This window comes from Oryctolagus cuniculus, chromosome X (assembly GCF_051225735.1).
Source record: "Oryctolagus cuniculus isolate XC-2025 breed Fujian yellow rabbit chromosome X, ASM5122573v1, whole genome shotgun sequence".
In the NCBI taxonomy this organism is placed as follows: Eukaryota; Metazoa; Chordata; class Mammalia; order Lagomorpha; family Leporidae; genus Oryctolagus; species Oryctolagus cuniculus.
The window spans coordinates 7,310,546-7,334,757 of NC_142888.1; the positions used below are offsets into that span (position 1 = coordinate 7,310,546).

A 24,212-nucleotide genomic window follows, 5' to 3' on the forward strand; every position below is an offset into this window, starting at 1 on the left:
ATGGTAGTGCTTAACTGTAAACTACTGTTCAGTGAATAAGCTAGCATATGGTATTGACTGGTAATGATTACAGATATACATAATTTCCAAGGTATTAATAATTAAATCTACATTGAAGGCAAATAGCTATTTTTTTTTTAAAAATTCATTGTGAAGTAAGGACTATGTAAAGTTGGTACTCTATGAGTCGTTGTAAGAATATCTATTCCAAAGCCCTGATCTTGCAGATGAGGAAACTGAGGTCAGAAGTAGTTCAATGACTTGATGATAGTCATAGAGCTGGAATATGGACTGGATTATGGAGAACTAGAAGTTAAATTTCCTGATTCCTACCATGGTTTTTTTGGTTGTTGTTTTGTTTTTGTTTTTTGTGTTGTTGTTGTTGTTGTTGTTGTTTTGACAGGCAGAGTGGACAGTGAGAGAGAGACAGAGAGAAAGGTCTTCCCTTCCTTTGCTGTTGGTTCACCCTCCAATGGCCACTGTGGTCGGCACGCTGTGGCCAGCGCACCGCGCTGATCCGAAGCCAGGAGCCAGGTGCTTCTCCTGGTCTCCCATGGGGTGCAGGGCCCAAGCACTTGGGCCATCCTCCACTGCCTTCCCGGGCCACAGCAGAGAGCTGGCCTGGAAGAGGGGCAACCGGGACAGAATCCGGTGCCCCGACCGGGGACTAGAACCCGGTGTGCCAGCGCCGCTAGGCGGAGTATTAGCCTATTGAGCCACGGTGCCGGCCCTACCACAGTGTTTTTCCATTGGTATTGTCCATTCCATTCTTGTTGAAAAGTAAATATTATAAGTGTATCATTCCACCAGGTGTGTTGACAGTAGACTAAAGGGACCAAGGATAAGTGTGGAAGCAGGGAGACAAGATGGAATCTTGTCGTTCAAGTGAGAAATGAGAATAGCTTAAATCTTGGTGCTAAAGTGGAAAGTGGTGAGACGGAGTTGGACCCTAGATATGTTTAGAAGGTGAGTGGACAGGATATACCAACAGATTGTATATAACTCATAACCCACACCTAACTAAATGCTATGGCTCGTAACCCATCCCTAAGTGTCCTACATAACCACTTAGTAACTATTTGATTCATGCTTTCATTGAATAGTTGTATGTCAGGTACTGTACTAGGAGCTGAGTATAAAATGGTGAAGTAAGCAGATGATTTCTGCATTCATGGAAACTAATATAGTAATTAAAAATCATATCTTGTGAGAAAGTAAACTAAGTAATTTCAAGGTATTGCCTAATAATCAAGTGTGTATTGTTGAAAAAATGCATAATACAATGTATTCACTATAAGAGATTCCTCCTGTGTAAAGAATTGGTAGAGAGGCAGATGCCTTATTTGGATCTATGATTTCCTCATCAGTATTGATATAGGATTTTTTAGTTGCACTGGATTCATTTAACACTGTTAATAGGTTTGAAATAAAATGTGGTTGCAGTCCCATCTTTTTCTAACTTGACTGAAACTCTTAACCTTTCTGTGATTTTCGTTTCCATCTCATTGCAAAATTAAGTTGTTAACATGAGCCTTCCTCCTTCCTCTTGTGCAGATAGATATTATACGTGGTTGCAAAAAAAAAAAACCTGAAAATGTTCTTTTCTAATCCACCAACCTATATTGTTTATATTAACAATATAACTTGATAATAAAAATGAAGTTGACAAAGCATGGAAATTAGAGAATGATGACATTACTGGTTTGAATTATCTCCATTAATATAAAACTGTTATGTATACTGATATCTTTCGGTTTTATAGAATCCTGTTTTCTGCATAGCAATGCACTTGTATCACATGTCATGGGAAGTTTTCAGAAATGTCAGAAGCACTTTTGCTTATCTCACACATTGTCACCATGACTAGAAAATGCTTTCTTGGGAGGCACCAGCACTTGTACTTTTAGGAGCACAAAGTTTTCTGGTTGATGATTTGGGTTTGAATTTTGACTCTTCCTCTACCTATGTGATTCTAACAAAGCTGTTTATGCATTCTGTGTCTCAGTTTTCTCTCCCTTAAAATAGGATTGGTGATAGGCATTTTACAGATTTATTGTAGGGGTTACAACTGATAACATATATAAAGTGTCTAATACCATACCTTAGAAAATGATAATATTATGATCTAAGGATGATAGTTCCTGTTTTCCAAGTGTAGTGGTTCTTCTTAGCCTTGCCAAATAAAGAATGGTTCACCTTTTGGGGTCCTGCATATGGTTCAGTCAACTTCAGAATCCGATATGTGTGACATTCTTTTGATGAAACATGGGCTCTGTCCACTCTAAGTGTTTGAATTTCTGTTCTGATTTGACTGTCAATTTATGTTCATATTTTTTAAAGCATGCTTAATTTTCAGTGAGTGTGGAGTTATTTTCAGTCCATAAAAATAAAGGTTGACTTTACTGACAGAATATTGAGCTACTTGTCCCACTGTAGTGAAAGAACTAGTGTGTGTGCAATCCCACATTAGTCACCCCACTCGGCTCTAAGTTTTTCTTTTATGTACTAGAATGGACAAGGCCACCACTACCAATAGCACACTTGTTAAATTCCATTCTGTTTTTTCTTGTAATTGGGAGATTTCTTGACCTAATATTTATCCCAATTCACATCTTACCACACATGCTAATATTTAGTCATTTTTCTGCCTACATAAAACAATTAGAATATAGGAAAATAGTTTTCCTTGTGAAATATTTAATTCTCACAAGATTTTATTTTTTACTTAAAAGTTGAGTGTGTGGAAGCAGCTATCATTTATCTCAAGTGCTTCAAATGCTAAGCACCTTCTTTCCTTACATATAAAAAGTAAGCTATTTGTTTGACTAGTCACTGAAGGTATCTTGGAATTTTGCAGAAAACTACAGTAAGAGGAAGTTACTATATTGCAACAAGAGAGTATTTTGATTGCAAATTTTTCCATAAGTATAGCAATTTGCAACTTGAGAAGGACTTAATAGTAGCTGAGCTTTCAAAATGTAACACACACACACACACACAAAAACTGTCATTTTCTTCCACAATTAAAATAAGTGCTTTTGAAAATTTCAGGATAGGAATGACCCAAATTACCCTCCCCCCACACTTCCCGTTCCTAAAGAGGGGAGATTAGAGTTTGAATATAACATCTGTGGACAAAATGAAAGACAAATGGTCTTTTCATACAGACCTCTGAAAAGGGGATCTTTCATAGCCAAGTAGAATGCTATTGCGTGCATCATCATGGTTAAAAGGATCAACAATACTTTCATAATGGCCTTTTATTTTAACACATTCTATTTTTATGGTTAGAATTATGATTTCAACATATCCCTTCATAATTTATCATATAATTATTTGCATAGATATTTTTCACACATATTTAATGTACTTTTGACAGACACATCTTGAATTTAAATGTAAACTGTTGGATGGACTAAGATAATCTCAATGCAAGTAATGATAAAGGAGATTGGATAGAAAGAAAATGTTCTTATCTACCAAAAGGAATAAGCTATCAAAGAACAGAATTTGCAACAATGCACTATACATGCATTACTGGAGAAAAGACTCGCTTTCTCCCCTGCTCCCAAGGACTTCTTCAGTCTATAAAAATAAGCTGGTTAAGATTATATGCTGGCCGGCGCCGCGGCTCACTAGGCTAATCCTCCACCTAGCGGCACCAGCACACTGGGTTCTAGTCCCGGTCGGGGTGCCGGATTCTGTCCCGGTTGCTCCTCTTCCAGGCCAGCTCTCTGCTGTGGCCAGGGAGTGCAGTGGAGGATGGCCCAAGTGCTTGGGCCCTGCACCCCATGGGAGACCAGGAGAGGCACCTGGCTCCTGCCTTCAGATCAGCGCAGTGCGCCGGCCGCAGCACGCTGGCCGTGGCGGCCATTGGAGGGTGAACCAACGGCAAAAGGAAGACCTTTCTCTCTGTCTCTCTCTCTCACTGTCCACTCTGCCTGTCAAAAAAAAAAAAAAGATTATATGCTGTACTCGTTGCTGATTATTTGTTCAGCATTCATTCATCCAGCCAATATTTATTGAGTACCTTCTTTGTGCTAGGCCTTGTTCTAGGCAGAAAACAAAATAGTGCATAAAACAGAATTCCCCATCTTTAAGGGACTTTATATTTAGAGGGAAGGATAAGCCATAAACAAAAAATGTAAGTACTTTATAAGGTGGGCATTTGAAATGCTTTTTAAGTTGCCACTTTGGACACCCACATCCCATATCAGAGTACCTTGTCTGAGTGCCAGCTCCTCTACTTTTGATCCAACTTCCTGTTAATGTGCATCATGAAAGACAGGTGATAGCTCAAGTACCTGGGCTCCTGCCACCCATGTGGGACACCAGATGTAGTTCTAGGCTCCTGACTTCGGCCTAGTCTAGCCCTGGCTTTGTAGTCATTTGAGGAGTGAACCAGCAGGTGAAAGGTCGTGTGTGTGTGTGTGTGTGTGTGCATGTGCATGTGATTTTCAAATAAAATGAAAATGAAGATAATTTTTATGAAAGGAAATATAAGTACTTTAGATAATCCTAAATGCTAAGGAGATAAATAAAGCAAGTAAGAAGAATAGAAAATGTTGAAGAGAACAAATGGACCTCAACCATGTTTGGAAACTAAGATTAAATCATTGGGTGAAACCATTTGGGAAGGCAAGCAGAGCTCCTCACCTGTGAGTAAGAAAATTAAAGATACAACCACAGATGAGGACTAAAACTTATAGAAAACTGAATTCCTGAGTATCAGCAAAGTACAAAGGCACGTGTGTACTCAGAAACATTGTCCAAGCCTCTTCCACTTGAACTTCATGGATGGGACACCAACTCATGCCACCACTAAAAGGCTAAAAGTATCTTAAAGAGAGAGACAAAAAGACCCATAGACAAGGAGGAATTAATGCAAGAAGTAAGTAACTTCCTTTAAGGAAGACCCTTCTCTTCAAGAAAATTAGTACTTTTTAAAGGTAATGAACAGTCAGATGATTCTTTCCTCACTAAAGGCAAGTTATGGGAAATTTAGCAAAGTGCTTAAAATAGATTTTCTAACAAAAACAAAGTCAAGGACAGTAGATATTCAGAAGAGACGACTGTCCCAACTAGATATTCTGGAAATGTAAAATGCAGTCAAATAATCACTCTACATGTAAGATAAGCAAGAATGGATATAATCAGAGAAAGAACAGGAAATTAAAAACCAGTAGAATGAAATCACCCAGAAAGCATTAAGAAAAATAAGAAAGGGTAAAAAAGTATGAAAAATACATGGACAATAATTAAGAAGTGCCAGCATATGTCTAAAAGAAGAAAACAGGGTAGTTAAGACTATTTGAAGAAATAATGCTGAAGAATTTTCAGAATAAAAGAAATAATACTTTCAGTGTAACACAATGAATGCTAAATGGGATTAATTAAGATAAATTATAACCTAGACAGATCATAGTGAAACTGCTGTTATTAAGAATAATGAGAAAACAATTTTAAAAGCCATGGTGTTACTAAGGACAAATTACAACAAATGAGAGTAGCTGCAGATGTCTTAAGAGCAACAATAGATGCCAAAAAATAAAATAATACTAACATTTCACATAGACTATTTTCAACTCAGAATTCTACACCCAGTCAAGCTGTTGTTCAATATTGAAGGACTTTTATTTTTTCAATCAAAACACTGGAAGAGTTTGCTATCACAGACTACTGGAAAAGAACTTTTAAAGGATGTACTTCCTTGTGCATGAACCTAGAAGAAGGTTTATCTGAACCTAATATGATAAATATAGAAAGATGTATTGTGATTTTCTTCCTGAGGAGAAATGCGTTAATTATCATTAAAGCAAAGATTTTACTCTTACTTTTTTTAGTTAGTCATAAAACGATATTATAATGACCAGCTATGTTATCCATTATAGTCATGTGTCTGTTCTTAATGTGTCTGCTGTTATTGAATTTTGCATAAAATACTTAAAAACTGAAAAAATGGTACCAATTAAATTTCTGTCACTGAGAATGAATAATTCTACGAGGTCTACTAGAAGATACTGTACAGGATCATAAATTTGCACCTCAGGGGTACTTGATGACAGTAATATTCTGATAGCATGAGGAAATCTTCACTATCTAAAGCTTATTTATGTGTATCAATAATTCACAGCTTCTAATATGAGTTTGTAAGAGTTTTTTTGAATGTGAGCTTATTTCAAGTGCAAAACTTCCCTCATTTTTTGGTGATTTGGTAAAAACAGTTCCAGAACACAACATATTGTACGTACAGCTAAGGTTTCTGAAAGTAACACAGCAATGGTATATACACAGCCAGATTAGGAAGGAAAAAAAAAGCATCTATGGAATATGGAGAAACTCCCCACAGCAGCAAAAATGCAGTCACAGGTGTGCAGGGCAGTGGTTTTGCCCAGGGAAACTTATTAGACCTATCACCCAAAAGTTCTATTCAATTGATCATATAGGCATCCTCTGCGTAGTAAGTACCAAAATTGCAGGTCTTCAGAAGGAAAGCCAGGGCAAAACTACCTTACCATTTAGAGAAGCTTCTTACCAGCATATGGGAGGCGGTAGACCCTTTCAGGAAAGCAGCCTGTGGCCTGCTATAGTAACTCTTCTGTACAGAGATCTGTCTAGTTTTAATGGGTTTTCCCATTACCTTTAAAAGTAGACAATTCGGTTAACCTTTTTAACGTTAGAAAATGCCATGTCACTTGGAAAAATAATGAAATCTCTCTTAAGAGAACACCACTGTAATATTTACAAAAAACATCTTAAGCAAAGAAGTCTTTGCTTCTTTGAATTATGGATAAATCTGTATAGAATACCTAGGAGTTCTCAGGTTTCAACAATATATATACTGATTATTTTCTGCAATCATGATCTTTATGAAAGTACTGTGCAGTTGTGGGTAAAGACAAGATGATCTTGTTAAAAAAGAAAACGGATAGCATGAAATGTTCTTGTGTAGACCTTCAAGTTCTAAGGAATAGCATATAAAAAGCACAGGAGGTACATTATATAACCCAGTTCTTTCAAAGCTATTATCCATGTAGCTTCCTAAAAACAAACCACCCCCATCATTGTCATTTTTCAAAATAATGAGCTGTAAAACTATAATGATTACTTGTGGAAACACAAAAGAAAAAACCTAATCAGTAATTTTCAGCCAAACAATTTAGGGAAAATAACTACATGTAAATTAACTATACTTAAGCCCACTAGCCTGAGTTATTATTTGAGTTATTATTTTGTAACAAAGTACAGTCAAGAAAATCAACAAAGCATAATGGATTTTATCTACTTTGCTTTTTCTCAAAAATTGATTGTGAACTTCTATAACCATGGATACTGCAAAGCTTGCTATATGTGCATGCAACACACACACACACACACACCACACCTACACATATTTATATTGCTTTAACACTTGAGTGATTATTTTTGCATCGTGCTAAATGTCAAAAAATTTTCTGACCTTTATATTTAGGACTGGTACTCATCCATAATATTATAGTGATTGAATTTATATAACTCAAAGAATACAAAAATTACAGAAGCAAAATGTGGTTTTATTAGTAAAGATAGTAAATAATAAAGTACCACAGAATATGAATTGTATAAAATTAAGGCAAGCAATCTTTGTATGAACAAAATTCAGTTGCCCTTTACAGATAACCTTTGTGAAGAAAAAGAAGAATCTTATTAGCTCAGATTCATTGATCCAAGTATTGAAATGTTTACTACTAAGGGAGTAGGAGATATGTAAGTGATGCTGCCTTATGTACTGGGATGAACTTCAAGGAAATAAGGGATAGTCATTTTTGCCTGTCTGCTTCATTTAAGATCATTGTAAAAATCAAATGAGATATTGTCTGGGATAGCACGGTAAACTCCTAAAAAAATACAAAGGGGTATATATGTGTTGTGTGTTTAAGAGCCCTTGGTTTCACCATGCTTTGTGCCCCCAGTTTCGTTGCCTACAAAATAAGGGTAAAGATAACGCTACATCGGTAGACGGAAGGAAGTCAAGTGACAGGATATAAATGACATTTTTGTGGACACTTTGGAAAATGAAAGTACTTCCTCTGACTGCAGTATAGTCATCATTTAGTTCTTGTGAGTTCTTGTGAGTTCTGTTTAGCATGCGGGTGCTTGCATCTCACCCTGAGTATCAGTTAATGTTCTTCCCGATCTTTGATTTCAGACATTTCAGCAGTCCTCTCTGCAGCACAAATCAAAGAAGAAAAACAAAGGTAAGGGGAGGAAATGAAACGTCTGCTTGTTTTGTGCTGTGGTTACCATCAGAACACTTCACCCATCCTTTTTCCCCTGAGCCAGTGTTGTCTAAGAGCATAGCACACTGCTGTAACAGCTGCCAAAACTGTCTTCTCCTTTCAGCTCAATTTTTATACAAGGTACCTTTTACAAGAAACAATCTCTACAAGTTTTGAGGCTGAGATTATTTTCTCATTAGATTGTGTATCACTTATGTGGGGGGAAAGGTATTAAAGGTTTCTATTTTCTTATTCTAGTGCAATGTCAAAAATGTTAAGGTTGTTAAGTACTCAGTTATTTTTGACATCTATAGATTGATATTCTGCCTTCTTTAACAAATTTAGAGTGTATTTTCACTCACCGTTTTCTTTAGGTCCTATAGCAGGCAAGAGCAAAAGACGAATTTCTTGCAAAGATCTTGGCCGTGGTGATTGTGAGGGTTGGCTTTGGAAAAAGAAAGACGCAAAAAGTTACTTTTCACAGAAATGGAAGAAATATTGGTTTGTCCTAAAAGATGCATCACTATACTGGTATATTAATGAGGAGGTAAGAAAAGCACATTTTGCTTTCTGTTCCTTATCTTATCTCTAACCAGAAAAAAGTACCATTTTGAGATTTATGTTTTAAAATTATAAAATCACCATAAGACCAATTCAGGGAACTGTACCATTTACCTTTCAATCCACCCTCCTGAAATGAGTTCATATTAGGGTTCTGGAAAGATAGTTGCCTCAGTTATTCTAACGTAGCAATATATCTAAAGCACAAATAAAGCTCACATATGGTAAAGTTCCATATATCTAACCAAAAATATCAAACTAATTCAAGCAATAATGATTATACATAGAAATTTGGTAGAGACACTAAAATGCCTTTCTTTTGCAAAAAGTTTCAAATCTTTTTCTGTTTGGTTTCTTTAGGGATAAACCCCTTAGTAATCTCTATAAATTAATACTACCTGGATTTCTTTTGGATTTTTAGGAGAAAAAAATGAAATAGCAAACTAATTTTGAAAGTCTACAAGTTTTCGTTTCACTTGACTCAATTGAAAGGGGAGTGGAATGTATAAAGTAAATTCAAAATGTTCTTATCATATTGTGGGTTTTTTAATACACCAGATTTATATTACAGTCTCAACAAATATGCCAAGAATATCCCTACTTGATGATAGTCCCTTGACTCTACATATACTTTTTGATTCCTTTGCTATAGTCATATGTCAGTTCACTTTACAGTTATTTATAACTGTAACAGTTACTTCTACTGTTAACTTACTTTATCCAAGATTGTACATGACTTAATTAGTGTACTGGAGGTGTAGTGTTATAGAAATACTATTATGTTAAGAAATTCACAGTTTTCATTTTAGGACTGTTGAAATATAGTTTAACAACATTGTTATACCTGATTACAATATACAGTATCCACAGAATTTTATGTTCCCTAGACAGGCTGTTAAGTTATGTTAGATCATGTGATGTCATGTTAGAGTTGAGAGAACAAACTCAGAAATTTTGCCACCTGAGTTACTGTGCCTCAGTTTGTTCATCTGCCAGATGGGAGTAATCCTTATTTTACTGGGCTATCACATGAATGAAATGAATCAACACATGTAAAGCCCACTTAGAATAATGCTTGGCACATATTCAAGAAACAAGCTCAGTAAACATGCTACTAGTAATATTTTTCAAAGAGACTTCATTTCATTTGTAAAATCTTGAATTAATATTTTGCTCTTTAACATAAATTGTCTATATTACCTATGTAAAAAGATGTAGTTATTTTTTGTATTTTTGATATTTTTTGCAGCAATCACACGACTACCTAAAATATCTTTGACCATTTGTGTTTAGTATACTATAGCAAACAGATCATGATTTTATCTACATTTTTATTTGACAGATATAGTAAATACATTTTATGTGCCAATGAAGTAGTATCAACATATGGTATCTGTTTCACGTTATTTGTATTATAAGGTCACTTATAGATTGGTCTGCTATATACTAAACTGTATTCTATCTTTCAAAGTTTAAGGAACTTTTTATTCAGTAAAATATTAAGCCTGTGATTACAAAATATACTGAAAGTAAATTATTTCAAAAATCTGAACACTAAAAATCATAGAAAATTTTGAAGAACAAATGTGGACTACAGTTAATTTATATGTTATAAAAATGTGTAGGGGCTGGCGCTGTGGCACACTTGGTTAATCCTCTGCCTGCGGTGTCAGTATCCCATATGTGCATCAGTTCTAGTCCTGGTTGCTCCTCTTCCAGTCCAGCTCTCTGCTGTGGCCCGGGAGGGCAGTGGAGGATGGCCCAGGTGTTTGGGCCCCTGCACCTGCATGGGAGACCAGGAGGAAGCACCTGGTTCCTGGCTTCTGATCGGTGCAGCGCTGGCCGTAGCGGCTACTTGGGGGGTGAACCAACGGAAGGAAGACCTTTCTCTCTGTCTCTCTCTCCCACTGTCTAACTCCATCTGTCAAATAAATAAAAAAAATACAAAAAAATGTGTATACACTCTTACCCAAAAATTACCTATAAATATGTTTTACTTTGAAAATTAAAGAATTTATCTTTCCTTGTTTTAATTTTAAAAGGATTTTTTAAATTATACTCATATTTTAATTTGTACCCTCTTAAGTGTTTGAAACAGACCTTCTATTTATGGAGTATAAAGTTAAGAGTGAAATTCTAATCTTTCAAATGTCTTGTTTAGGGGATTAATTTAACAGGTTTATTAGTGTGATATTTAGTGCATAATTATATAATGGAATTCTTCTATGTAATAGCCTAAACAAGCATGTTGCCTCTTTAGGATGAAAAAGCAGAAGGATTCATCAGTCTGCCTGAATTCAAAATTGATAGAGCCAGTGAATGCCGCAAGAAATAGTAAGTTGATTTTACTTGGGAAGAGGGAGAAAAGGGATTTTTTTAATTTCCAGCCTTTAAATTATAGGTTGCTTGTCTAATGCTTTCAAATTAAGGTAATAAAAAAGCAATTTTATGGGCAGAAAATTGAATTTTTTTCTGATTTCTTTCATCCTGGTAGAAACATTATATATGTGAACTCAGGTTAGATGTTGAGGTAATTTCATCCATAAAAATTACTTGGTTCAGACTCATTTCCCAATTTGTAATAATATCAGTGTACTTTGTTTCCTTTTACAGTGCATTCAAAGCCTGTCATCCTAAAATCAAAAGCTTTTATTTTGCTGCTGAACATCTTGATGATATGAACAGGTAATGTATTACTTAAATTTCAAAGCACTTAGAGAGTTGGGCCTAGAATTCTAAGTTTTTTACAGTAATGCTTAGAGAATAATGTCATTGAAGTTTCTAGATCCATCAGTTTAACATAAAATAGACCCAACTATAACTTCATGTAGCCATACCTAATTTTGGAGAACAGCAGTTACCCATGACATCATGTTGCAAACCTCAAATATACACAATAAGGTTACTTTAAAAATAAGTATGGAGGGTCTTTGATGCAACAATAAAGTTGCCACTTCTAGGAGTTTTGGGTTCTTGGATCCAGCCTGGCCCAGGTCTAGCTGTTGCAGGCATTTGGGGAGTAAACCAGTGATGGAAGATCCCTCTTACTCTATCTGACTGACTCTCTCTCTCTCTCTCTCTTCTCCTTCACCCCTTCCTTCCTCACAAATGAAATGAAAATAAATAAAAATTGTTAAAAAATGATATTTAGAAAGTCAAAATAAACTCATTATTTATCAAGTTTACAACAAAGGTGCCAGAATCCATATATAGGCCCCCCCAAAATCCCACCACAAAGATTTAAAAAAATTCACTTCAAGAATGTTTTAAAATGTATTCCCAAATAGCAAAAAAAAAAAATGCCCACAAAAAGCTGAATTTTTAAGTGCTGTATATTTTTCAGAAAACATTCATCTCAATAATTCATGCCTAAGCAACATTAATATTGCTTTCTATCACTTTCCATCTATCACTGGAAAACACTATATAGCCAACTGATTAGTTGGTTCCACAGTTACTTGGTGACCCAGGAAAACCTTGTGTGAGTGTGTGTAGGGAGAAGGGGGTATGTGCCTGCACGTGTGTGTGTATGTGTACTTTCCCCCCATCATCTACTACACTCTGCTTCATTTCTCTGCTTCGGCTCTTTTGAGTTTTGTTCTTTCAACCTTTGCCTTTTCTTTACCATCTTCATTTTCTAGAATTTTAAAAATCAGGTTTAAGAACTTAAAGGTTGGCCAGCGCCATGGCGCACTAGGCTAATCCTCCACCTAGCGGCGCCAGCACACCGGGTTCTAGTCCCGGTCGGGGCGCCGGATTCTGTCCCGGTTGCCCCTCTTCCAGGCCAGCTCTCTGCTGTGGCTAGGGAGTGCAGTGGAGGATGGCCCAAGTGCTTGGGCCCTGCACCCCATGGGAGACCAGGAGAAGCACCTGGCTCCTGCCATCGAATCAGCGCGGTGCGCCGGCCGCAGCGCGCCAGCCACGGCGGCCATTGGAGGGTGAACCAATGGCAAAGGAAGACCTTTCTCTCTGTCTGTCTCTCTCACTGTCCACTCTGCCTGTCAAAAAAAAAAAAAAAAAAAAAAGACTTAAAGGTTTCCCCAGTTATAACTTCAGCAGGCGATGCACATTACATATAAAATCTGCCTAACATTAGGGTGAAGCACCACAGCATGGTGGTCAGAAGTATGGACTTGGGAACCAGACTATGTAATCCCAGCTCTACTACTTACTAGCTCTGTGATCTTAGAAGAACTTGGCCGTTGCATGTCTGTTATTGTGTAGTCTGTACAATAGATGGGTTGTGATAGTAATCATCCCAGTCCCAGCTCTGCCACTTACTAGCTGTGTAACGCTGGGCAAGAAACTTATCCTCTCTATGATAGTTTATTGACCCTTTTGGAAATGTCCAGTGTTAATATGTATTCTTTTTGTGTTTCCCCCATGTAGCTTTCTTTCTGTGTTTCTAAAAAAAGACTCCAGTGGCCGGCGCCGCGGCTCACTAGGCTAATCCTCCGCCTAGCGGCGCCGGCACACCGGGTTCTAGTCCCGGTCGGGGCGCCGGATTCTGTCCCGGTTGCCCCTCTTCCAGGCCAGCCCTCTGCTGTGGCCCGGGAGTGCAGTGGAGGATGGCCCAGGTGCTTGGGCCCTGCACCCCATGGGAGACCAGGAAAAGCACCTGGCTCCTGGCTCCTGCCATCGGATCAGCGCGGTGCGCCGGCCGCAGCGCGCCGGCCGCGGCGGCCATTGGAGGGTGAACCAACGGCAAAGGAAGACCTTTCTCTCTGTCTCTCTCTCTCTCACTGTCCACTCTGCCTGTCAAAAAAAAAAAAAAAAAAAAAAAAAAAAAAAAAAAAAAAGACTCCAGTGAAACAGTATTTTGATAAATGTGTTTGAACACACTAAATGAACATTTAATGTGCTTTTACAAATAATCTTTGACACTTGTAAATGTAAGCATGGCTTTTCCAAAGCAAGGGTGTTGACAACACTTGATTCAATCTTTTGTTATTAATAAGGAACTGAGCCTTTTGGCCGGCGCCCGCAGCTCACTTAGCTAATCCTCCACCTGCAGCGCCAGCACACGGGGTTCTAGTTCCGGTTGGGGCGCCAGTTCTGTCCCGGTTGCTCCTCTTCCAGTCCAGCTCTCTGCTGTGGCCCGTGAAGGTGTGGAGGATGGCCCAAGTGCTTGGGCCCTGCACCCGCATGGGAGACCGAGAGGAAGCACCTGGCTCCTGGCTTCGGATCGACGCAGCACGCCGGCTGTAGCGGCCATTTGAGGGGTGAACCAACAGAAGGAAGATGTTTCTCTCTGTCTCTCTCACTAACTCTGCCTATCAAAAAAAAATATGGAAGTGAGCCTTTCATATAGTTTCCATAATCTCTCCATTTATATGATCTAACAGTCTTGAAATTTCACACTGGGCGTTCAGATTTGGATAGCATTTAGTTTTCATTCTCAGAATGAAAATGTTTACTCACATGCACTTGGCAAGAATATGTCATACTCTATTTTGTATTTTAATTATTTTCTAATTCTCCTATTCTGATTACTCACTCTCCAGTTTACCACATTAATCTCAATGCCTGTGGGATAAATATGAAGAGTTTATATAATAATCAAACTGAAAATAATTAGTATACCTGAGCATATCCCATCTTAGAAGGTGGATATTCTAGAACCTAGTTACCTCCCTCTAATAGTTAGAATAATTTCATATTTCCTGATACATGCTGCTTGGAATCTTTTTATGCTTAGGAATTACGTGTTTAATTGCATTTTTAAAGACTTATTTATTTATTTGGAAGGAGTGATTGAGAGAGAGGGAGAGACAGAGATGGATCATTTGCTGGTTCATTCCTCAAATGGCCACAAGTGCTAGGGCTGGGCCAGGCCAAAACCAAGATTCTGGCACTCCATCTGGGTGTCTCATCTGGGTCGCAGTGTCTCAAATACTTGAGTCATCATCTACTGCTTTCTAGGAGCATAAACAGCTAAATTGGAAGCAGATCAGCCAAGACTTAAACTGGCACTCTCATATGGGATTCAGGCATACTAAGTGGTGGCTTAACCGCTGCTCTATAACACTTGCCACTAAAAACGCATTTTTATGAACCGTATTACCTTTCTTGGCCTCCATCCCCCACCCCATGTCACCAAAAGCTTCAAGTTGACATTTTGTTAATGCTCTTCCGTAATACTGCTGTGGATGTATCTGGTTGTAAGTGTCACAGAAAAGGCTAAACCAAACCCATGTGGTTCATTTTATTACTTTTTCTAAGCAGTGGATCAAAGGGGAAAAATGGATATTACCAAAAATGTCATGTGTGCATCATACATTTAAGAGGGCTGTTTTATATAAGGTTTGCCATGTTATACTACAACTTTCAGAATTAAATTAACCTGAAATACTGGACTGTTCTTTAATGATAATGGATTTTTATTGTTTTGCTTTGCTTTCTCTTTTTTATAATCTTATCCTTAATATATGCTTTCTTTTTTTTTTATTTTTTGACAGGCAGAGTGGACAGTGAGAGAGAGAGAGAGAGAGAGAAAGGTCTTCCTTTGCCGTTGGTTCACCCTCCAATGGCCGCCGCGGCCGGCACGCTGTGGCCGGCGCACCGCACTGATCCGATGGCAGGAGCCAGGAGCCAGGTGCTTTTCCTGGTCTCCCATGGGGTGCAGGACCCAAACACTTGGGCCATCCTCCACTGCACTCCCGCGGGCCATAGCAGAGAGCTGGCCTGGAAGAGGGGCAACCGGGACAGAATCCGGCACCCTGACTGGGACTAGAACCCGATGTGCCGGCGGTGCAGGCGGAGGATTAACCTATTGAGCCACGGCGCCGGCCAATATATGCTTTCAATAGGCATATTTTTAATGACTTGTCAATATACATGTGCAGTGACTGTTCCTCGCCACCGCCGGAAAATTAGGCAGGCTGCCCGCAGCTTGTCTTGACCGAGGAGGGGAAGTGCGCCACCCACCACTCAGCCTTCCCCAAACCCGAGGGACAATCAGACGAGGTGTGGAGCCCAGTGGAAGCAGGGTCTCACTTTACTGTAAAAGGGAGGTGTATATATAGCTGAGGTACAGAGCGGATGGTACAGAGCAGATGAGCCAATGTGGGCAAGGGGTGGGGTGTTGTGATGCAAAAGGGTCTTAGCCACTCCTATTATAGCACCTTAATGATCCTTAGGCAGAAGCGCCCTGGGGCTGGGGTGTTTGCTACCAGGGATTTGAAACTTAAAGTCAGGTTTTCAAATTCGAGGCAGGCTCAGAAAGTTCCTCTAGGCCTCTCCGGATTCAGCGTCCCCCACAGACATGAGAAAGAGTGGTAAAAATATTCACAGAAGATTAGCGATGAGGAGAGATACCCACCTACAGCCTCGTTGTCACATAACAGGAAAAATGATCTAGATGTTTCTAATGGAGAAAGGCTTCGGGGGAGCAAATAATGGGGTTGGGGAAGTTAGAGAAAAGGTTTTCCAAGATATATGGCCAATTGGCCATGTCCTCAGATATATGAGCAAGAATTCAACATAGAAGGGGACAGATTTAACAGCACTTGCAAAGGTAGAAAATCAATGAAAGGAGCATTGACTGGGTGAGTGGCAAAATATAGATAGCACACCCAGCGTGTTGTTTACTTGTGCTGCAGCCACCGGCCCCACGTGTTCACTGAGCACTTTGAAATGAGGCTGGTCTGAATTGAGAGGAACGAATCAAAGTGGAATGCACATATGGTTTTAATGATTTAGTATGAAGAAAAGAATGTAGAATATCTGTCACAATTTTATATTGATTACATGTTGAAATGATAATATGTTACAAATAAAATATATTACTAAATTTTTTAAAACTATATGGGTATTGAGGCCGGCACCGTGGCTCAATAGGCTAATCCTCCACCTTGCGGCGCCGGCACACCGGGTTCTAGTCCTGGTCGGGGCGCCGGATTCTGTCCCGGTTACCCCTTTTCCAGGCCAGCTCTCTGCTATGGCCCGGGCAGGCAGTGGAGGATGGCCCAAGTCCTTGGGCCCTGCACCCGCATGGTGCAGGCTCCTGGCTCCTGGCTTTGGATCAGTGCGCTGCGCCGGCCGCAGCGTGCCAGCCATGGCGGCCATTGGAGGGTGAACCAACGGCAAAGGAAGACCTTTCTCTCTGTCTCTCTCACTGTCCACTCTGCCTGTTCAAGAAAAAAAAAAACTATATGAGTATTGAATATAATTTTTATAAGCATGTACCCAAGTTTTCAAAAGATGATATATTAAAAATTAATAAATATATTTATCAGATTGTTTCATAAGTTTTAAGTATTATATCTACCTTTAATGAAAATAAATGATGGTACAGAGAATTTTTTTGTCTTTCATATATAAAAACATAGTGACAGGACCTAGTAATTTTAGTTAAAAAGTAATCCTCAAATTTAATTTTCTTCTATAAAATCTGAGTACATACAGATACACATAAACACATACATTTATATACCTAAACATATATATGCATATGAATACTTGCACATATGACAATAAAATGTCACCTTCTGTTTTTGAGCAGCTATAAGTTTGGTTTTGAGGTAATTTGCAAGAAATTTTTGAGCACCCAACTAGCATCCATCTCTTCCCTCAGAAATGAGCTTTGAAACATGTTTTTCAGATCTCTCTGAAATTTATAGGGAGAAAACAAATATTTCTCAAGTATTCTGAGGTTTATTAGCTGAATATGTTACATTCCTTACTGTGTCAGTATATATGTCCTAATTGTGGGGACTCAACAATTTCTATCTAATATTTACTAGTTATACATTTTTCTTATAATGATTATTCTTATTTCCCTCTCAATCGATTCTTCTGTGTCAATCTAGACATGGTGTTAGAGTGTTCACTGTAGGTCCAGTATCCCTTTTCTTGTTTTAAAGCATTGGTGATAGGGTGAGAGACTGAATGTAAACCTAATGTAGAAGAACTTTCTCATCTTTATAGTGAAAAGTTTCTAAACTTAGTACTTGTTTCCCTGATAACTTTACCTACAATAGCCTTCTCTTACCCATGACACCTTTAACATTCTAATCTTACCTTTCTTTCTGTCTTTTTTTTAAATAACATTTGCGACTACTTCACATGGTATGACTATTTATTGTGTTTCTCCTCAGTTAGATCTGGGTATCTTGAAGGCAAACACTTGTCTTGTTTATCTCTGTGTCCCCAATGCCTAGAATAGTACCTGACACACATGGCTCTCAACAGATATTTCTTGAATCAGTAAATGCGTATCTGCTTTCACAGTAGTCCACAAATACCAAATCACAACTGTAGTAAATGTATCAAGAAGCATCTTCTAGCTGAAGCCTTAAGGGCAAGTTTATCTAAGACAGCACCAACAACTGTGTAGTATTAAACCCTGGATTGCTATATTCAATGGCCTTAGTATATCCACACATTTTCCAAAGAGGTTTTATTATGAACAGTTTTTCTTCCCAATAGTAATTTATCAGTTGTCTTATAATATTTAGCAGTTTTAGAGTTCACTGGATGCATGTACTGTATCACTCATTACTGTGTTCCTGAAACCTGTCTCATTGTTCAGTACAAACTGGGCACTTAATAAATGTTATTTAAGGAAAAAATTGAGGAAATCTCTTTTTAGTTTCCTGACTCAGCTCATTAGACTTCTGATAAAATGAAATTCATTGCTATTTTTGAAGTTATAAATATGAGGCACTAGATTACTGGATTAAAATTCAATAATAAATTTTCCTTCAATAGTATTGTCACTTTCATCCAAAAAGCTGCAGTCCAGTCTTTCCCAAGAGTGGTAAGATTTGCCTTGTAATACGAACTGAATTATTTCTCCTAATAAATGAACATTAGTCTAGATTTTGATTTTGGCCCTTTACTTATTATTAGATTCATTCTTAAAAGGTTATTTGTGATGAACTTGACTTGTTGAGTTATAGTTTGTAATTTTCAGAAGTGTGTATATGTATATACCATGCTACTGAATTTGTTTGATCAATTTTATTTCATATCTACTCCAGTCTCTTCTTCACTTGCCTAACATATTTGAAATTATCATTACATTGTGGGTTTTACCAAAATAAAGTTGAGCTATAAGTGACTTATTCCTATAATTAAATTTCCATAAATGTGATTTTGTCTGTTAGAGATGCAACTTTCCTCCATTTTCAAGACATTTTAAGTATCGGATGCACAGTTAATACCACTTGGCATAAATGGTGAAATAAATGAGTCACTTAAAAGAATACCATCTTCCCCTTGGCAAGAGAGATAAGATATTAAGAGAAAAAGTCCTTAAAAGTTTTTCTTAAAACTATATCTAAATCAGATTATTCCACAATATTGTATATTGTATTGACTATACTAGCAATTCCAAACTTACCCAAGCTAGTCTGGAAGGCAATTCTTCTTCAGTTTCTGATTTAGGATAATACATGCATCATGGCTCAGGATTGACCAATAGGAGATTGTCTTGTTGTTGAAAGGTTTTGTGACTTGATAATCTGATGCAGTATAAATAGTTAGAATAATGGACACAGGGAGAACACTGGTGGGACATAAGAAAGACAGTGGAACACTTGACTTCTGGCAATCCCTACACTGATAATAACAGCACTACTAAAAGAGGAAAGAACTAAGATTCATTTTTAATTTACTATTTTTCATAAATACATTTTTAGTATCAAAGCAGAGCTTAAAATCATACATGCTTATTGTGTCTTTGGAAAACCTAATATCCTCAAATTGAGAGACAAGTTTCAAAAGTACTCTCAAAACGTGTTTCTCCTTGGATTATTAAACTTAGCTTAAGCAAAGCTACTAGTATGATTTAATAGTAAAACTGTTATTTTGGCAGGCAAGGTCTGTAATTTTACCCTTATGAGGATAAATTAGATCTTATATTCCTTCAATATCTCTAAAGCATATGCTCTGAAGAAACAGAACAGCAGGAATATTTGGAGCATTTCTATGTTTAGAGCAATAGAATTAATATGGCTTTGGTCATCTTAAAACTGTATCCTACAGATATTATAGATGTTATAGTTCATTGAAGACACAACATGTCAAGAATAACAAAGAGCATATCTTATATGTAGGATTATTCCAAACAATTAACTATCTTAAAATAAATATCCCAAAGAAGTAAATAATAAAAAAGAACTTTCAATGTTAGTAATTTTAATTTTGTTTTTTTCAGATGGCTTAACAGAATTAATATGCTGACCGCAGGATATGCAGAGAGAGAGAGGATTAAACAAGAACAAGGTAAATGAATACTTTTTAATTGTGTAGTATTTTTCTCTTCCAATTATGCTATTCAGCAATTCACTGCTATCACTATAGAAAAAATATTTATGTCAATATGTAGTTATTTCTCTTCTTTGAACTTTGAGTCTAGACCATAGCAACTTCTAGATAACACTGAGTAAACTAAACTGATAAGGACTGAACTCTGAAGTTTTTGGAATACCTCATCTTGAGTTCTCTCCTGTTTGTTGCCTTATCCTTCTATTTCCTATGATAAAACAAAATCTAAAAATGAAAAAGCCTGTAATAGCTCCTATGTATTGACCCAAGTCCAGGTCCTTGTCAGTAAGGGGAGATATTTTATTATTATTTAGCCGGGTTTTTTAGACATTTAGCTGACCTTTTATGCAAAGAGATCAGATGAATGATCTCTTCCTTCATAAATTATCTCATTGGTTATATTCTTCAGCTATGTTATTGTGTATCTCTGTGATCTTATGGAGTTTTCATTGGTGTGACTTCAGATTTGTGAAACACAGTGTCATGCTGCAGAATTAAAATCATGGTGCAGAACTGAAATTTAAGAATGAAACTGTGATCATTATTCGGACTTCACATTTGTCAAAGGATATTTGTTGTATACCCCTTGGAAGCATGAATAGTTTTTTTGAATTTATTGGAGACATCCTAATGATAAAAAAAAATCTACAGATTCACTCACACACACACACAAATACTTATTTGTAGTTGTATCCCCACTGAACATGTCCAATTTGTTGTAGAGATTTTAAAAACCTTCTATCTCCTCTTAGAGTAAAAATCTCAGCCAAACCTTTTAAAAACATCTAAAAATTGAAGTTACAGATATCTAAAGAAGAAAGCTACTTCCCAACACCAATATGCCAGCAAGTATTTAGGCAGCAGTCATTAAACTTTTCTATAAAGAACTAAATAATATTTGGAATTTGCCATCTATATGGTTTCAGTCAGAGCTACTCAGCTGTGCTCCTATAGTATAAAAGCAGCCAAGACACTTGAATGGCTGTGGCTGTGTTCTATGCATATTTATTTATGAACACTGAGATTTGGATTTCATATCACTTTTCATACTTAGAAAAATACTCTTCTTTTGATGGTTTTAGCCATTTAAAATGTAAAAAACAGTCCTAGTCCATAGGCTATATAAAAGCAGGCAGAAGGCTGTGTTTGAACTACAAAGTGAGATGTATCAACACTTGGTTTGGGCCATTGGATGAGGAAATGGAGATTAATGGATTGGTGTGAAGTTAGGAAATGAGGCAGGAAGATGGAAAGTAAATAGCAAAACAGAGTTGCTGCCAATGGGAATGTATCCTATTAATGGGAACCTCAAAATGCATACTTAAAATTACATAAGAAAAGAGCAATGTAAAAAACTAATATTAATTTTATGTGGTAAGCAACTTACAACAAAAATTGCTGAGTGTATATTAAAAATAATTTTTGAGCTGACAATGAGGAAGCACTGATGAGAAAATGCTTGCTGGAGAAAGCAGTCAATGAGCCTGAAATAAAGTCAGTGAAGCTGATGTAAAGCAGAACAAGAGAGAAGATACTTTGTTCAATCCTGAGTGTTTCTCTAGCAGGCCTTACCGAGTACTCTGATCACATAAAGGTGAATTAGGCACCCATCCTGCCTGCAGTTATACTGCATTCGGGCAGAAAAGATTCTTAATACGATATAGAAAGTGCAATGTAAGAAATTGCAAATCAAGTTCCATGGTAATGAGGCTGGAGAGAATCCTTCCAGGAGTGGAATGAGGAAAGACTTTACATTGGCTGTTTTCTAAACTGGCCTTGCAGGATGGGCAGGATGTGGACTCAAGAATGTAAAACGCCCTGAGGAGTAGGTGTGGCATGGGTACTTCTACAAATAATATGGGAGCCATCTCTATCAGATCAGTGGGCGTAGACAAATCTCAGCCCAGACTGTGATGTGTGAAACAATAGTTATTAAGACATTTGATAATGATTAAAAGTGTATTCCTTACCACAATGCTCAATATAATTTATAATCCGAAATTTTTGATAAGATTTCCTTTTAAGTTGTCTTTAAAAGCCATAAAATAATTCTTTAAAAGTACTTATAGATTTTTTCTGATTTTTAAAAAATACAACTATAAGTATGGATAATGTACTAATACAAAAATGAATCTTTGAAAAAAGTCAATTTGTGTAAACAGGAAAGCATGAATTTTCAGGCTTAACTTCTGTATTTTATCACTTGAGCCTGGTCTTGATTTCAGTGAATTTCCTTTATACTTGGTATTATATAGCTGAATTTCTTTATGAATAAGATACCTAATAAGTTGCATTGAACATGCAGGATCAAAAAGTATTTATTGTGCAATTCTTGTTGCCCTGGTCTGTCATGTTCAGTACATATCTTAGCACCTATTGGAGTGTGATTGAAAGCCATAAGTAGAAGCTCAAAGTTGCAATTCAAGTTTCTCTTACTAATTGAATGCAACCAGAATTTCTGAAATAATTTTAATTTCCACATGAGTTGTGTGTTCCTCATATACTTTAACATAGGTCAAAAATAAGACTTCCTACCTCCTTCATGATTGGGTTTCATGGCATTCTGTAAAGAAAACTACTAGATGCACTTGTCACATGACATTTTCGTATAGTCATTTAACATCTTCTGAGTATCATTCTCAGTGTGACAGTTTAGCTTCATAAAAATACAGCTTTTTGAGCATTGATAGTATGCAAGATACAAAGGAATACCTGCCAAACACTCATTAAATTTAAAGATCCAAAGAGCTTAGAAATGACACTTGCACTGACTTTAATAAAAGTTTAATGAGTTGCTGCCTTTAATTACAGAAGTTTAAAGAATGTAGGCTTTTCTTTTAGTATTTGTTGTTATGCTTAGAGAAAATAGGGTTACACTAAATTTGGCCAGGATAATTTTTGGTTAATTGTCTGCTAATTGTGTTTCTGTTGCTTTCCAGCTTCAAGTCAGACATTCATTATATATTATTTTCAATCACATGTAAGGTCTTTGTAAATCTCTAATCCCATAGGAATGAATGAAGTACACTATATTTCTTCGATATCTCTAAATGAAAAAGTTAGTTTCAAATTATTCTTTTGTATCAACATGAGAAAGTAAAGTGGAAGTTTTCTTCTTCTAGGTGCCATTTATTCTTGATTACATATAAAGCTGTAAGAGACATTAAATGTATCCACTTATTTTGAGCTAGATGTAGAACTAAGAAAAATAATTTTCTTCTAGAATAAAAATCAAACTAATTTGAGCCTGTAAGAAACAGTGTGCATTCAATTTTCCACACAAACTCAAAAAATCCCAACTACATTTCTTATGTCAGTTCTTCTCTGGCATTGCTCTCTCAGAGACACACAGTTTAGAATAAAAAATGAAAATTAATTTACAAAGTGATATGTCAACCTCTTAGGCAATCCAATAAAACTTTAGGTTGATGGTATCTTTAATAAGCCAAGAACTACATAACGTGGTAGATTATTATTCCTCCTAAATTGGCTGGTGAGGGAAGAGGACAGTAGAGAGAACCTCCCAAAATATGTCACTTCTAATGACAGCTATAGAGCCCTTGATAAAATGGTGACCATCTCCCTCTCAGTGTGCTAATAAGGACTATTGAGGTGCTAACTCTTTTGGCCCCATGGTATCATTGCAGACCTCTAAGTGAAATTCAGCTTGAGTGCCATATTTCCTAGCAACAGTGGGCAGGATAAGGGCTGAGTGATCTTGGCAAGCCTGCTGCTTTGGGAGGCTGCTTAGTCCTTCACCTCCAGCAATGACTTCCTAATAGTACTTCACGTTCTTACCAACCCAGGCCCCAGGGCTCCAGATTTCATTTTGTCATCACTGAAACTTACTGCAAGAAATAACTAATGTGTGAAAGGATGAACACCAGGTATTTATCACCTATATGATCTGGGTCAGACTGTCCTGACATGCCATCTAAAAACACACCCAAGAAGATAAGGGATCCCAATATTTTTTGAGCACTTCCAAGTTACAAGGCACTTGAATATATGTTACTTTATTTAGTGCCCCTACCCTCATAACTCTGAAAATTAGTTATTATTAGCCATCTTTTACAGAGGATAAGACAAACTCAGAAAGGTTAAGTAACCATCTCAAGAGAC

At 37.1% G+C, this 24,212-nt stretch overlaps 1 protein-coding gene across 6 annotated transcripts in view; it reads left to right on the forward strand.

The window, feature by feature from the left end:
* The window catches only part of CNKSR2 (connector enhancer of kinase suppressor of Ras 2), a 317,996-nt gene that overhangs the window by 242,771 nt on the left and 51,013 nt on the right, over positions 1-24,212 (forward strand). For all 6 annotated transcript variants that reach the window (XM_002719953.6, XM_002719954.6, XM_008272442.5 and 3 more), the window contains 5 exons: positions 8,189-8,237; positions 8,633-8,805; positions 11,080-11,153; positions 11,433-11,504; positions 19,981-20,048. In XM_002719953.6, the coding sequence (XP_002719999.1) occupies positions 8,189-8,237; positions 8,633-8,805; positions 11,080-11,153; positions 11,433-11,504; positions 19,981-20,048 (436 nt within the window). The remainder of the gene's footprint in view (positions 1-8,188; positions 8,238-8,632; positions 8,806-11,079; positions 11,154-11,432; positions 11,505-19,980; positions 20,049-24,212) is intronic.